The following is a 16,745-nucleotide window of genomic DNA, read 5'->3' as shown; positions in this document are numbered from 1 at the left end:
GAATTCTGGAAAGAGATAGGTAACAACGGTCAGATGATTGAAATAATAACTAAAATATTCAATAAAATATTTGAGGGAAGAAAAATTCCAAGATCTTGGCAGGAAGGAGTAATTTGCCCGATCTACAAAAGAAAGGGAGTAAGATCGAATACGAACAACTATAGGGGGATTACATTGTTGGACTCACTAAGTAAGATCTACACTGGAATTTTAGCTAAAAGAATTATGAAATGGGCAGAAGATTACTCTATTCTCTCGGTATACCAATCAGGATTCAGGAAAAGAATGAGAACTACTGACAATGTATTTATAATCAAAACATTAATGGATAAGTACATAAGAAAGAAAGGTGGTAGACTATACATTGCAGCAATAGACCTACAAAAAGCTTTTGATTCAATCAGCAGACGGGCTGTCGTTGTGAAGCTGGCCGGAATAGGAATCTCAATGAAAATGATTAAAGCCATAGAAGAATTATATGCCGAAGTGATATGTTCAATTAAAGTCAAAGAAGATTTAATGATAGGAAAGATCCACTCGAACATTGGACTTAAGCAGGGATGTAAACTATCACCAATACTGTTTTTGCTTTTTATTAATGATGTAATAGAATGCCTAGCAAAAGAGAATAGGACTAGCCCTTGCTTATACAATAAAGAGATCCCTGGTCTAGTCTTCGCAGATGACATCCTGCTGCTGTAACCTCAAAAAAATGGTGGAATACTGTAATACATGGAATTTGAAAATAAATACCAAAAAAACAAAAGTAATGGTTTGTAAAAGAGGAAATAAACTAAAAAGTAATGAAAGGCGATGGTGGTTAGATGGTGTTGAATTAGAAGTTGTAAATAAATTAGAATATTTAGGAATGATATTAACAAAGAATGGGTTGTGGAAGGAACAGATACGTCATGCAAAAATAAAAGGTGTGGCCGCCCTATCAAGTATAAAGGCCTTAGAAAAGAAGATGCCTAATTTGTAATACAAACTACATAAAAATGTTTTTAATGCCGTTGTGGTATCAAAAGCACTGTATGGGGTTGAAATATGGGGTATAGAAGTTGATAAAAAAGAACTAGATGTCATAAGTAACAAATTCTGTAAAATAATAATGGGCCTACCAGAATGTTCAGCAAATAGTGGAGTGAGAACTATATGTGGAGATATCAGCATCCAAGCAGACATAAGTAAGAAAATAGCAAAATATTGGTTAAGATTAAAAAGAGGAGAGGGGAGGGAAATATTAAACCTAGCCTACCAGCACCAGATGAGACACTTGGATGAGAATTATTGGTTATCGAAAGTAAAAAGTATGCTAGACAAAATAGGAATGGGGCTATATTGGGATAAGGAGATGAACGGTAAAGAAAACAGCTTCATTAAAATATTAACGATTAGAGTAAAGGACATAGAGAGACAGACGATTAGGGCAGAATGTGAAACTAAAAGAACACTAGTAGAATTTTGTGGAATTATCCAAAACATGTCAATAAGAAAAAATAGAATCACAAATAGGGAACTAAGAGGTGTGTTGTGGTGGCTTTTGGGTTTACACAAAAATAAGGGAATAAGAGAGAACCATAACGTAAATCAGTGTTTATTTTGTGACGACATAATGGGAGAAGCCCATTTACTGAGAACATGTAAGGGAACGGAGGCACTGAGAACTAAATACATTGGAGATGAATATAAATTAAAAATAGAAAGAGAGAAAGAATTTTATACAATAACCAAATTGTTAAATAAAGAATGGATCACCCCAGGAAAACTAGCTAAATTTTTCTGTATTCTAAGAAACATGTGGAAGAAAGAAATTAAAATGAGATTAGTAATAACAGAAAGTAATAACAGTACTGGTAAATGATAGTAAATGTAATATACATGAGCATGAGGATGACTGTACAACAAGAGATCTCGGAAATATCAGATGTATTCATTATAGAGTTTAAGTCGCTAAGAACTAAGGGCGACTATAGTTATAAGTTTAGCACTATGTTTCTTTTATAGTTGTTCAGTGTTCCTTCATATATTAGATATTGTATATTTCTAAGCAGCAGATTTAGTTCATCAATATGCTAACAGTAATGAGTTCCTTACAATGAGGTCGTTTGCTGTGTGTTAGCCTGTTTTATTTGCTGTGGGATTGTTAATTAGTTTGTTTTGGCTGCTGTAGTATAGTAGAGTAGGGAGAGGAAGAGATAGGTCTAACCTATCTCAAGCCCAGTGTTGACTCAGTACTTCTGCATGTGTAGATTAGAGTAAGGTGTGATGACAATGAAAGTTACAAGCGCAGCAGAGAGATAATATGATGATTGTACAACAAGAGATCTCGGAAATAGCAGATATGTATGAGTTAATAAGAGTTCAAGAAGTATATGGCAGAAGGAAACGAAAAGATAATAGCAATAACTACAAGTATTGTTACTGTTAAACAAGCACTTGCGTCAAATATAGTAATGGTAAGATACATGGTGGCATTTAAGCATGCAGTGGAACAGATTGATATACCTGTAAAGGTTATTTAAATGCCTGTGAAGGCGCTTTTGTGACTTGCCTGAAAAGGTTTCACATAATATGTAGTATCTGCTGGAAAGTGGGTATTCACACTTATTTAATTTATTTCTGCTGTGAAGTAGAAGTGTGTGCTTTTTGTTAGCTTGCCGCAAGGTGAGCAGTTACATTGTTTGATAATGATCATTTTTTCGTTAATTTAAGTGTATAAATAAACTAAGGTAAGATACATGTTGTCCTAGACTATATAGCAATGCTAACGTCTAGGACAAAACAAATTTTATTCAGTATAGTTAACCCGTATACTGGGGAGCGCGACTTAAGTCGCTCGAGGAAATAACCAGCCAGGTGGGGAGAGCGACTTCAGTCGTACGCTGCTATTTTATTTTTTTCCTCGACTCTCAGCTTAGCCAGAGTTATGAAATTCAGTCTTCGTTATCAGCATACCCCTGTCATCAAGTGGTATTTTTAGTAAGTACATCCGCTTAACAGAAACAGATCAGAGAGAGAGTATATCATTCAACATAATTCGCTTCCGTGCAAAAGCGCGCTATGTGTTCGCCTCGCACGGAAACTAGGCTAATCAGCTGCGTCCTTGCTATGTGCTTACTCGAAAACTTTAGTGTTTTATGAGACTGGGAACTGTATAGTATATCAGTGTGAAAAGGAGTACTGTAATTTCGGGGAGGAGTTAATTTGAACTTATAGATGCGTTGCACTTCTGTTGTTTCATAAGAGTACTTTTCAGTCATAATTATGTCTTCTAAACGACATCGAGTTGAAGAATTACGTGATGACAGCTTGCGTTCACTTGTACATGAAATGTTGGAGTTTAGCGACGAGGACGATGACTTCAGTGACTTCCATTCAGATAGTGAAGATAATTCGTTCTCTGGAGAAGGAGGCACATGTGGTACAGGACAGCATTCTGGTGCTATCACAGCTAATGGTCGCGGGTTCGAAAGTAACACCTCGGGTGACGACAGTGACTATGGAGAGATACAGGCAGATTCAAACTGCAGTGACATGTCAGGGCCTATTACGTGGGTAGAAGATGGACAGAAAAGGAGTAGATTTCCAACAAAGTTCATTCCTGGAGTAAAAGGACAGTTTATGGATGTAAAGACTCCAGAGGATATTTACGAACTGTTTGTGGACGATACTATCTGTCAGCATATTGCTGAGCAAACTAATATTTATGCGCAACAGAAAATTCGTGGGGAAACACTGATTCACAAAATGAAACGGAGGAGTAGGGAAAAAGACTGGATACCTACAAATAAGGATGAAATAAAACTTTTATTCGGACTTTTGCTTCTTCAAGGGATTATCCACAAACCTACAATGGGGCATTATTTTTCTCGTAACAAGTTACTGGCCACGCCCATATTTTACGAGACCATGACGGAAAAGAGGTTCTTCCTTCTCTTGAAATTTCTCCATTTTTCTGACAATGAGGCCTACGATGGGCAGATGCCTCCTAAACTATACAAGGTAAAGCCAGTCTTCGATCACTTTGTGAAAATGTTTCAACAGGCTTACATCCCGGATGACCAGCTATCCATAGACGAAAGCCTTCTTCTAAGGAAAGGTCGCCTTGGTTGGAAGGTATACATTCCAAAGAAAAGATCCCGGTTCGGAATGGAATCTTACAAAATTTGCGAAGCGAAAACGGGTTACGTGTGGAATATGTTGTGGTACACGGGAAAATCAACAGAACTCAAGAGTGAAGTCCATGGCATCGATCTATCACAGTCTTCCAAGCCGACGAGAATTGTGTGTACTCTGGCAGATAATCTACTGAAACAAGGATACCTGATAGGAATGGACAACTACTATAGCAGCCCTGAATTATACGACCTGCTAAATGACCTCGATACTGACGCAGTGGGTACAGTAAGAACCAACCGGAAAAATCACCCTAAGGAACTTATGAGTAAAAAGCTGAAGAAAGGAGAGGTAACGGCTGCTTATCGAAAGAAACTCATGGTTCTAAAATGGAAGGACAAGAGAGATGTTTGCATGCTCAGTAGTATCCACGATGCTGAAATGCGAACTGTCCCTATCAGAGGAAAGGACGAAACCAAAGAGAAACCTGTAGTTTGCATAGACTACAATGATTCTATGGGGGGAGTTGACCTTTCCGATCAGTACGTCATTATGTACTCCACAGCAAGGAAGCGAATGAAGAAATATTACCAGAAAATTTTCCGGCATCTTCTGGACCTCGTGGTATTCTATTCATTCATCATTTTCCGGCAACATGGAGGAAAATGCAATCACCTGCAGTTCAGAATTCACCTCATCGATAAAATCCTCGAAAAGTACACAGGTTCAACCCCCGCTGAAGCAATGCCTGTCCTTTCAGTTAGACCACTTCCCGCTGCCCCCACAGAAAGATTCAGCGGTAGGCATTTTCCTGATGTGAATCCACCATCGGAAAGAAGGCAGCATGGTGTGAAGAGGTGCGTGGTGTGTCTGGCGAAAAGAGAAAGACGTGAAACAATCTACAGGTGCAGTGACTGCGACGTCGCTCTCTGTGCAGCTCCGTGTTTCCGTGTTTATCACATGCAAGATGTGTAAAAACAGTGCGTGAGATGTAAACTGTGTGACTAGTGTAAATAATATAATTAGTGAAATCAGTCCTGATGTGTAAATTCATTTCGATAAAGAAGTAATTATTGTGAGAAGACGATTAGAACCAGGCTACCACTGTAAGTACTTACTCTCAACTTATTACTGCGATTGCAAGCCCAGAATGAAATGTATTTCTCTCAACTGCGGTATTTATTTCAGAAATTGTAGATTAGTTAATGATAAAGTGTATTTGCAGTGTATAGGCTTTTAATTTTCCTGAAATTAATATGAAAATATAGATATTCCGAAAAGAAATTTATATTTGTAATATACATAAGTTAGTACGAGACTTAGGTCGTTTTTGCTCCAAAACTATAACACCCACAAATATTAACAAATAGGCAAAAAATCACTTTCTATATCAGAATTTGGATATACGTAGCATTTTATTATAAAGTATATCAACATTTGGTAGGTTTCTTGAATTTATTTGATTATTTTTCGAGTTACGAAAATTCGTCCCCACCAGAACAGAGTTACCGTATCGCGCGCTCCCCAGTTAACGGGTTAAACAAATGTAAGAGGAAAATGTTAAATCTTAAGCATGTATCAAAATTGAACAAATTGCAATAAAAGAGTGCTCTCTCCCATAATTCTGGAATCAGGAACTAGGGGATGGGCGTACTCCATTCTATTCTATTCTATTCTACCATTAACACCAAAATTAGATTTCCCTCAACTCTAATCTATCCTATGGAGATGAAACATGGGCCTCTAAGCAGACCGACCACCAATGCCTTAACGCTATGGGAATTTCATGCTATAGATGGCTGCTTTGAATACCCTGGATAGGATGTAGCATCAAATTAATCAATATTGTGACAATTTGGCATCAAGACAAGATTGTCAACCAGTATGAGCCAATGGTGCCTCAGGTACTTTGACCACATAGTCATAAAACAAGAAATATTAGAGAAACTCCTTATAGAGGAAAATATTGATGGTCATTGACCAAATGGAAGAGCACCAAGTTGATGGGCAGACCAAATGAAGAGAACATTCATGAAACCATCCATCTTGCCCAAGACACGATTGCTTCGAAACAATATTTCAATAATTTGCCATATGATGTTACCATACTCTTTCAGAGGGTTGGACTGAGAAAGAGATGGTGGGGAGGTGAAGCAATCTCAAAGAATTTTCTTACTACCTCACCTCATTTTGCAGGTGTAACTCAACAGATATATCTTACAGTCTCTTACTGTCACATTCTTCACTGTTGTGGGTCCATAGAACCTGGGTAGGGCATTCAATATGCACAAACTGCACAGTACAAAAATGACACTTTCATATTCAGTGATGGTTTAAAACTTACCTTGAGCCTCTTTACCAAGTTTCAGGTTGCGACAAGCTAATATCACTCTTGCACCTCGTCTAGCCAAGTCTCGTGCTGTCTCCTTACCAATACCTGAGAACAAAGAGATTTATAAGCCTATAATTTCATAATGTAAACAAAGATAGATTTATGCTTACAAATAACTCAAAAATTATATAAATTATAAGGTAAATTTTAATAATTCTGAATATTAATGCATTTTAATACATGTGCTTGCTTTAAATATAATTTTATGGATTAAGGATCCTGAGAATTTGAAAAGAGATTTTTGCGTTGATTAACAACATGTTTTCTCTTGTTTAGGAGGGGAGGTCACATGCCGGATAGAGACGTAAAAGCCTTAGGGATGGTGTAATTAGTAGACTTCCTCCAAAAATGGTAGAGAGGGAGGCCCATCTAGCTAAGTCTCATCAAGATAACAGCAGTGAGGTTAGCAATCATTCGGGGGAATGTCAAGAAGGGCAGCTAGCCTTAAAACTGGGGTCCTTAGACCCCTTCAAGATAGTAACAGGGAAGGGACATGTCAAGAAGGGCAGCTAGCCATAAAACTAGAGTCCTTAAGCCCTCCTCTAAGATAGTGTTGGGATGGAGCATGTCAAGAAGGGCAGCTAGCCTTAAAGCTATAATCCTCTGAGGTCAGGCCCCTCTAAGATGGTGTTGGGAAGGGGCATGATGAGAAAGGCAGCTAGCCTTAAAACTAGGGTCCTTAGGCCCCCTCCAAGATGGTAACAGAGAACAGAAATGTCGAGAAGGGCAGCTAACCTTAAAACTAGAATCCTTACACCTCATCTAAGATGGCGACGGGAAGAGGCATGTCGAGAAGGGCAGCTAGCCTTAAAGCTATCATCCCTTGAGATTAGGCCCCTCGAAGATGGTGTTGGGAAGGGGAATGATGAGAAGGGCAGCTTGCTATAAAACTGGAGACCTCTGAGGTTAGGCCCCTCCAAGATAGTGTCGGGAATTCCGCACCTCACAAAAGCATGTGGCTAAGTCCCGTTAAGATAACAGCAGTGAGGATAAGGATCATTCAAAATTCCAAACACGTGGCTAAGTCCCATCAAGATGGCAGCAGTGAGGTTAGGGTGGTTCAAAATTCAGCTTGTCAAAAGCATGTGGCTAAGTCGTGTCAAGATAACAGCTGTGAGGTTAGGGGATCGTTCAAAATTCTGCGCCAAAAACAAGTGCATGAGGTTAAGACCTGTCAAGATGGCAGCAGTGAGGTTAGCCACATTCACTTGCTCAAAAATTCCACGCTGACCTGTCAAGATAACAGCAGTGAGATTAGCCATGCACATGCTTTGAAAATCCATGCCAAAACAAGTGCATGAGGTTAGGACCTGTCAAGATGACGGCTGCCAGGTTACCCACGTTCACTTGTTCAAATTCTGAGTCCAAGTGGTTAGGACCTGTCAAGATGGCTGCAGTGAGGTTAGCCACATTCACTTGTTCAAATTCCGTGCCTTTGTGGTTAAGATGGCAGCACTGAGGTTAACCACATTCACTTGTTCACAAAAAGTAAGGTTAGGACCTGTCAAGATGGGATCAGTGAGGTTAGCCGTACTTACGTGCTCAAAGAAAGTGAGGTTAGGGTCTGTCAAAAGCACGTGGCCATGTTTGTAAACTATGTGACGTCACGTTCACTTGGTCATGGCATCATGGGGTCAATGCCCTTGGCTAGGGTCAATGACCTCGTGGGAAAATGCTGATTCAACTCCCATTGTTTTAGAAACCGCCCAGCCCTACTACTCTTGAGACTATTATTTGCTTACATTTGAGAAGAATTCATAATTTTTGTTTTCTTATTTACTACACATTTTTTCTTCTTCTGTCAACCAGTCTTAATCTACTGTAATCTGTATGTAATTTCTTGTAGAAAATACAGCATTGCTGTATGAATATTATAAATACGATTGCTTTTATTTTCATGCCTCAAACGAACTTCCAGTATATCCACAGGTATATTCGATTATACTCTGTCTCACTGCCTCTGTAAATATAAAAAAACATTCAATCAAGATTCAGTTTCCCTCATTCTCATCTTTCACGGTCCACAAGACATTTCAAATTGTGATGGTCCCGCTTTCCTCTCCTGCCGGATTGACAAACTTGAGCTGGAAGAGTTTCTGAATACAAGATACCGGTACTCAAGTTGATGAAGTATTTGACTTGTTACATTGCTAGCCTACGAAACTATTTTCATGACTTCCTTTACTGGTACACATTTCAAAACCTGCAAACAATTGTTAAACATAACAAATCAGAAGAAGTTCTTAAGTTCAGAAATTCATTGAAACAGTAAATATGAAGTTTGTACATGCATTTCTTAACAAAGATTTTATTTTATTATTAAATGATAATCCACGCAAATCATTCATAATATAGAACTGGATAGTTTCAGTTAGTGCAGAAGTTTATGATGGAACTCGCACGTTTCTCACAACTCACTACATGATACCAGTACAGGGCCGAGTCTCAGCAGATCGCAGCGTCGCAACTGCTTTGCTCTACCAAGTACAACTGTACCTCAGTTGTCTACAGATGATTCCCAGTCTCAATATCAAACAGAAGTAGGTCTATACCATTGAGTGACATGAATAAACCTGAGATCTCTCTCTTGTCTCTTAAATATTAAGATACATCTTGTTATTGGATTATCTTGGAGATACATTTCCAAATATAGATAATGTCTCATTGAATGGACATGTATCTCAGAATTTCTTGTGACTGCCCAGTAGGTGACTCAAAATGATGGAGACCAGGCTGGAAACATGATGGCAGATTTTATAATGGTTTTACAATGGATAAGAAAGATGTATAAGAGATTCTCTTCAATATTATTATAAAGATTTCTATAGGTTTTGTAAAGAAAATGTGAAATCACAACATTCTGGAGCCATAAACAAGAAAAGAGGTGGAGCTTTTACAAACAAGGAGAAGTATACTTTTCAGGCATAACATAGGTAACCCAGGGTTTCAAAATGGCATGGTGTAGCCGAAGATATACGTTTCAATCAGAATGCAATTAGGTCACACACAGAAACTTGGATGCAATTTCTAACAACAATACAAGCATTAGAAAATAAGATCAAGTGGCAAGAAAGTTATGTATTTCATAATGTTATAGGAGAAGTTGATTGCACCCCCCCATGTGGGGAGTATTATATAATACATCCACAGTATCCCCTGCCAGTGGTCAAAGGTAACTAAAAGGGTGCCCCAATAGCTCTTAACTTGGGAGCGAGGGTTGTGACCATGGGGCCCTAATTGACCCGTACTGTTTCGACTTACTTGTACCAGACTAATTACTTTCGTCTATCCTATCCGACATCCCTTGATCAACTCTCTCTCTCTTTTTTTTTTTTTTACTATTTGTTTTACGTCACACCGACGCAGATAGTTCTTATGGCGACGATGGGATAGGAAAGACCTAGGAATGGGAAGGAAGCGGCTATGGCCTTAACTAAGATACATCCCCAGCATTTGCCTGGTGTGAAAATCGGAAACCACGGAAAACCATCTTCAGGGCTGCCGACAGTGGGGTTCGAACCCACTATCTCCCGGATTCAAGCACACAGCTGCGCGCCCCTAACCGCATGGCCAACTCGGCCGGTTTGATCAACTCTTGTTCCTTTCCGACCCTGAAGGTTTTTGAGACCTTCAAAGTCTTTCATTTACATGCCCGTTATAGTCCTTTTATTTTGCCGATGCCTTAATTCTGGTGATTATTTGTTTTAGAGGAAATACAACTGGGCAACCATCTCTCTCTAATCAGAAGTAAAGAAAAAAGAAAGAAAAGAAAGGAAGGAAGGAAGGAAGGAAGGAAGGAAGGTAGGGGCCCAACCCTTAGAAGAATGAAGGTATCGGCAAATCGGCAAAAGAAAGGGAAGGACTATTAAGAATGTGAAAATGAAGGACTAGCAAAACTAACAGGCCTACCATTGGGGTCTGTAAAGAACAAGAATTAATCAAGGAGATCAGATGGCAAAGATGAAAATGAGAAGCATGGTAAAAGTAAGTGAAAGCAATCCCAGACTCCACTAAGGACGTCGTAGTAGCCAATCGTATGTTGAAAGTCACTGATTTCCCCTTTAAACATATTGGGACCTTTCCCATTAACCCCCATAGCTCAATGGACCATGTGACGGTAAAAATTACCCCGAATGGGTCATGATCACATGGTACCACACGCCACAGAGATCGATAGTCAAGGGACCTTTTCTGTCTAGAGACAAATGTCATCTCATCTGGATTCCCAAATATAATCCAAACTGATGAGCTAAAGAAAGCTCTTACGACAGTGCGAGGTCTACCGCACCTCCTCCGTTCTGAAATATGAATACCGGCCTCCCAGGGCCGTAGTGTGTCCGCGGCTAAAATAACTGGAATCTGACTTACAGACTTAAGTGAACGGAGGCAAGCTAGAATGCATTTTCTTGACAAATGATAAGCATAGAACTTTTTAAAGAATGTAATGACTCTTGTTAAAACCACATGAACAAATACATGAAAAACCCTGGATAATTAAAAATATATTTAACCTCGATAAATCATTTTGATTTAATAAAGTCCTGGAGATCCATCTCCCGTCTGTAAAGCTTGAATAACGTTGATTACATGTGCACAGTTATTAATTATTAATTTGTTATTGTGTTGGCTTTCGATTTTTGATCAACCCTTATTGTCATTACTTGACGTTGAGTACTCGATTCCTTATCCAAGTACGCCGGGCTGAGTGGTTCAGACGGTTAAGGCGCTGGCCTTCTAACCCCAACTTGGCAGGTTCGATCCTGACTCAGTCCGGTGGTATTTGAAGGTGCTCAAATACGACAGCCCTGTGTCGTAGATTTACTGGCACGTAAAAGAACTCCTGTGGGACTAAATTCTGGCACCTCGGCGTCTCCGAAGACTGTAAAAGTAGTTAGTGGGACATAAAAGCAAATAGAATTATTATTATTATCCAAGTACAATAATATTAAAAATCACATCGTTTAACACACTATTAAATATTTTGCGAATGTGAAGGTATTCCTCATGATTTTCCCTCTTTTACTTGAAAAACATAACACTTGAATTAATCTGCAATTAATCTCAGAGTAGTCACCTAATTAAAATCTAAAACTATCAAATCACAAACAAAATGTGAAGGAAAGAAAATCTTATAACACTACCTGTATGATTATGACATGACAATCTATTAGGAAATGATGGGCCTGGGAGTGAAGACTTATCTCTTCAAATAGGAAGAATGATAGCACTATACAGGAGGGACAGAACCCTCTTCGCACCAATTTACACAACAAAAGAAGCTCATGAAGTTAAAATAGACACAATATTTACACATTAAATACACTTAAATCCATAAAAATCCTGAAATAAATGATATATAACACAAAACATTGGTTGTATTCTTGGAGCAAACCAGTTAGTGTGTGACTGAAAACCCATCATGTGCCCTTGGACTTGAACTGGTGGCCTCAATTGCACCATCAACACAGAACCCTGTAAATTCTTAACTACTGTCTCAATAAGCTAAATAACTACTAAATATGACATCAGTTTATTCAAATCTTTATTAATGCAAATGAGGAAACAAGTATTACTGCCTCTTCTACTATGAGCTTTGTTTGTGTGAGAACCCAGCATTTGTCTCTGACATAGAGACCTTCGTTCAGCACTACATCCCTTTAGACAAAAACCTTGTTCATTGGCGCGCCATCACAGCCATAAATCACCTGGCTGGGCTCGCCTCGACCCAGGCAGAGATTCTCGTCTTTAAACAAGTCTCACAACAAGAAAACATATTCTCAAAAAATATTTGCGGCTATTTATTTCAATTCGACTGCACCATCATATTATTATCAGCGCTCAAATCAAATAGTGCATCCTCTGCACTCGTCAAACATATTATTCTATCTCGCCGTCTCATCAATAATCTCATCTCTTATTCACAGAAGGCTTGGGTTCACACATGGCTCATAGTCTCCCACGGTTTTCCTTGCACTAGAAAATCATTACTCAAAATTCAAAGATATGCAAATGTAAGGTAAAGTGACTTTAAATAAATAAAAGCATTTAAACTCAACTAGTTAATGGAAAGGGACCCTGACTACATGGAGATGGGTGGTGGTGCTTCGAGTCCAGGTATGCCACATCTTCACACACAGGTGTACAGCCATCTCTATCTCTATTCATGCCAACTAAACTACAAAGAAATTTAACTACAGACAGAGTGCATTTCTATCCCCGTATATGCTACATTTCAACAGGAAATTGTGAGGACCCTGCCATCATGCTATTATAAAACATGGTGAATATTTGATCCAGAAGAAGTCTAAAATGTTAAGTTAACAGCAAAATTAATATTTTTCCCCTATCTAAAGCACTCTCAATACATTAAAAATTTAGCTCATGCACATGCGTTAATATGAATAAAGTTAAGGTGCTTGAAATTAAATCTGCTTCTGTAGTTTCCATTCCCAACTAAGCTAACATGATTTAAATACATCCTATTGACCACTCCAAGCTATTCCCTATTTGAAAATCTAAATTCATCATATTACTCTAATCCTATTCTAATATTATCTACATATTTACAAAAAAGGAAATATCCCGCATTCACAAATATCTCAAATTATTGTACTCAACGTCATGTCGAGTTGTCCATTGTTCGAGCCTCAAAGGCTTCCTGGTATTGTTTAGTCTATGGTGATGCTGTTGCAGACCATTGATTCAAACCGTCTTGAGTCCCTTCTGGGTGTCTTCATGATCCTTGGTTCGTAAGCACTGGTAACAAACTAAAGAACACCACGTTCACTGATAATCCGTCTTCACCCGTCACAGTTAATTTTACGTCAATACTAGCAATTCTAAAATTGCAATAGCCGTTTCACAGCTTATGGAATGCTCCTTCACAGTAAGTGATTTATATTTTCACTAACATAGTTTCAGCCTGACCCATTTATGAAAAAGCTAATTCCATCTCTTAGTTTATACACACAAAGTTACTTCATGGCAGACTATGGTGAGTTCACTGCTACAGTTCATGCGACTCAAAAGAATTATGGTGGGTTCCTACGTTCGAGACCCTGTCGCAGTTTCTGTATTTCTGCAGTCAAAATCTATCTCGACATTCTGATCCGAACACAGTTCACTTCAGATTACAGTACTATAATTGTACACAGAACTTATCCCTTATCAATCTGCATGTCTATCCAAATTCTCTCAATAGCTTGTTCGTGATCTCCACTACGGACTTCGTCTCTAATACATGGCACTGTCTGGAGAACTGTTTCTCTCTCCCGAACCACGGTGCATTGTCACGTCACGATCTCGTGGCACGAGTTAACGACACAGTATCATTATATTTCCAATATGTCGCAATCATCCTGTGACTCGAACTTCACTGCCATTTACAATGTTTCCGCACTTATCAATGCACTTTTATAGAATCTCATCACCCAATTACCGATCACTTGTGCAGATCATGGCCGAACAAAGGCCAGATCAGAACATTCGCCGGCCGTGTGTCTGCCTCAAAAACTTCACGACAAGTGTCTTTCCACCGTCAGAGGAGGGTTCTTTTATCATTTCTCCCCAGTTCGGAGATGAACTGAGGAGTGGTTCCCACTGCAATTTCTATTTCTCCCGTTCTAAAAGTCCTATGGTATTGGCGATGTGATTGATTGTGTGGCCCATTGATCAATATCACTTGCTGTGATGTGGAAACCAAATCATTCAGTAGATTAATTACTATCCGCGATCAAAAGTCAGGCCTATCCCTGGGAATCGCCATTGGACGTTTGGACTCTCTGCTAGCGTGGACATGCTACTGCTGATTACATCATCCTTGGTGGCATAATTTCGCTTACAGTGCTGTATTAAGCATACTTATAATTTTGTTGACGATCTAATATTTTCAATTTTGACATGACATCTTTTCTTTATATAATTTAGGCAACGTTCTACAAAATAATCCTCTAAAATCACACTTTCATATTGGCACTACTATGATCCAGCATTTGTTTTTGGGGGCGGAGTTACCCAGATACATTTTTCTTCCTCGTCCTTCTTTGTCTTACACTCTCACTTTGGGGGTTTCTCAAGCCATGAAATTCTTGACTTTGGTGCCATCCAGTCAGGTATATTGCACAATATGATGCAATCTCTCTTCCTACAGACAAAGAAGCTCAAAACATGTCTTCTTCCCATACATTAACTTCTAAATAAATACCCACATTAATGATACGGTCACAGTATATTATGTCAAGCAAGAGATAATTATTAACAATGATGATAGTAAACCAAGAAATACTTAATAGGACACAGAAAGTTTCTCAATTTTATTTTCAAGTGAGAAATCAACTCTGGGGTGATAAAATACCACAGAAAGCAAAATTAACCATGTTTTATACCTATTTCATTCCAATTCTGACATATGGACACGAAACTTGTACCCTGCATAACAAGGCAAATAGTCAAATCCAGTCAACAGAAATGAAATTCATCAGAACAATGAACCAAAAGACCAGGAAGGACAAGATTAGAAATGAAGCAAAGCAGAAGGAGACTGGCACCAAAATACCTGTTACTGAGCTTTTAACAGACGCAGGCTACAATGGTTTGAATATGTTATGAGGATGGACGGAGCGAGAACAGCAAGGAATTACTTTGACAGAGAAATCAAAGGGGAGAGGCCAATTGGGAGGCCAAGGCATAGATGGACAGACACAGTGAAATCGGAGGTCAGAAAGAGGAATGCCAAGTGGGAGGACATAGAGGAACAGAAACTATACTTTGAGAGGAAGAAGTGGCGAGTGCTTGTACACTACACCCGGAAAACTGGAGCTTGAAAATGATAATGATGGTGATGATGATGATAATTCAGCTGCCTTAATTTTAATTTGACATCATGCATGCTGCCTGTGCATCAATTTTGATGTTCCATTTTACTCTACCAGTGTCCTGCTTAAAAAAAATACGACTAAATTTTTCAAGGTTTTTAACAGTCACAGCGTCGCTGCAGTCTAGGGTAGTGAGTCTGTCACTTACCTGGAGAGCTGGGTTCGATTATCAGTCAGATGATAGATTTTTACCTGAATGTAAGGTCTGGTTCGAGGTCCACTCTGCCTACATGGGAACAACTGAGGAGCTATCTAAAGGTGAGATAGCACCCTGGTCTAGTTAAACAAAGAATAACGGTCGAGAGGATTCGTCGTGCTGAAGAGGCGTCACCTCGTAACGTGAAGGCTTCGGGCTGAGCCGTGGGCTCTTGGTAGACCAAGACCCTACAGGTCTGTAGCCCCATGGAGATTGTTTTTGATGTAGTTTCAATAGTCACACTTTGTTATATGCAAATATATTTTTCAAAGCAGAAAATTACAGCCCTCTTCACACAATTTTCGTATTTATTATTTGTTAAAAGAGTATGCAGCCATTAACTCAGTATTTTAAAAATCACAGCATTTGGTCACACATGCAACCCATTGTGGTGATTTTCCTGCAGCACATTTTGAGATCACTGCACTTATGTATAATCTTGATCAAATGAACTGGAATCTGCCCAATTTCTCCCTCCATTGCCACTGTTCACAAGTAAACTAAATCGGAAGAGTTGTAAAAGGTCAAGGTGCATCACGAGATGTTTTAAATTTTTCCTCTAAGAGGTCATATTTTTTTTACAAATGTGGTGTCAGCTAACAGATACCAAGGTCAGTATGCGAGATAAATCTCAAGCCAAGGAAATACATCTCGTTAGCGGCAAACAAATGCTATTCATCTACATGGCGATATCAATCTTGCAAGTGAAGTTGGCAGATGAAGATTGGGCTTCGGCCTACAAGTGCCCACGGCAGGTCCGTGGTCCGATAGCTTTGCACTCCGACCGACCAACCAAGCAGAGGAGCGGTGGCCACGCCTTACCGTGGCCCTACACCTCTGTTTTCGGGAGACGGAGAGGGGCTGGTTCCAACCGTCGGCTATCCTGAGAATGGTTTTCCGTGGTTTTCCATTCTCCTGCACTAAGGAGAATGCCGGGATAGTTCCTAGTATAGAACCAAGGCCGCAAACCCCTTCACCTTCACCTCTCCAAAACTCTCTGGGCTGAGAGAGGGTGTTGCCCTCCAATAGGCCTGCCGTACCTCTCCAGCATACAGAATGAAATCTTTTGTAGTTAGTCAGTTCGCAAGTGAATTCTGTGTCAATCCTCCTTTGAAATCTGTCTTACGAGATGCATTTCATTTTTCTTCATATTACCCAATTATCG

The 16,745-nt window shown here is 39.2% G+C and overlaps 1 protein-coding gene across 3 annotated transcripts in view; it reads right to left on the bottom strand.

Moving 5' to 3' along the window:
* Positions 1-16,745, bottom strand: part of LOC136867263 (retinol dehydrogenase 11) — a 178,830-nt gene that overhangs the window by 127,010 nt on the left and 35,075 nt on the right. For all 3 annotated transcript variants that reach the window (XM_067144406.2, XM_067144407.2, XM_067144408.2), the window contains exon 2: positions 6,464-6,556. In XM_067144406.2, coding sequence (XP_067000507.2) covers positions 6,464-6,556 — 93 coding nt within the window. The remainder of the gene's footprint in view (positions 1-6,463; positions 6,557-16,745) is intronic.

The sequence above is a fragment of the Anabrus simplex genome, chromosome 3 (assembly GCF_040414725.1).
Source record: "Anabrus simplex isolate iqAnaSimp1 chromosome 3, ASM4041472v1, whole genome shotgun sequence".
Classification (NCBI taxonomy): Eukaryota; Metazoa; Arthropoda; class Insecta; order Orthoptera; family Tettigoniidae; genus Anabrus; species Anabrus simplex.
The sequence above is the reverse complement of the archived record's forward strand: the minus strand, read 5'-3'. Positions and strand labels throughout refer to the sequence as shown.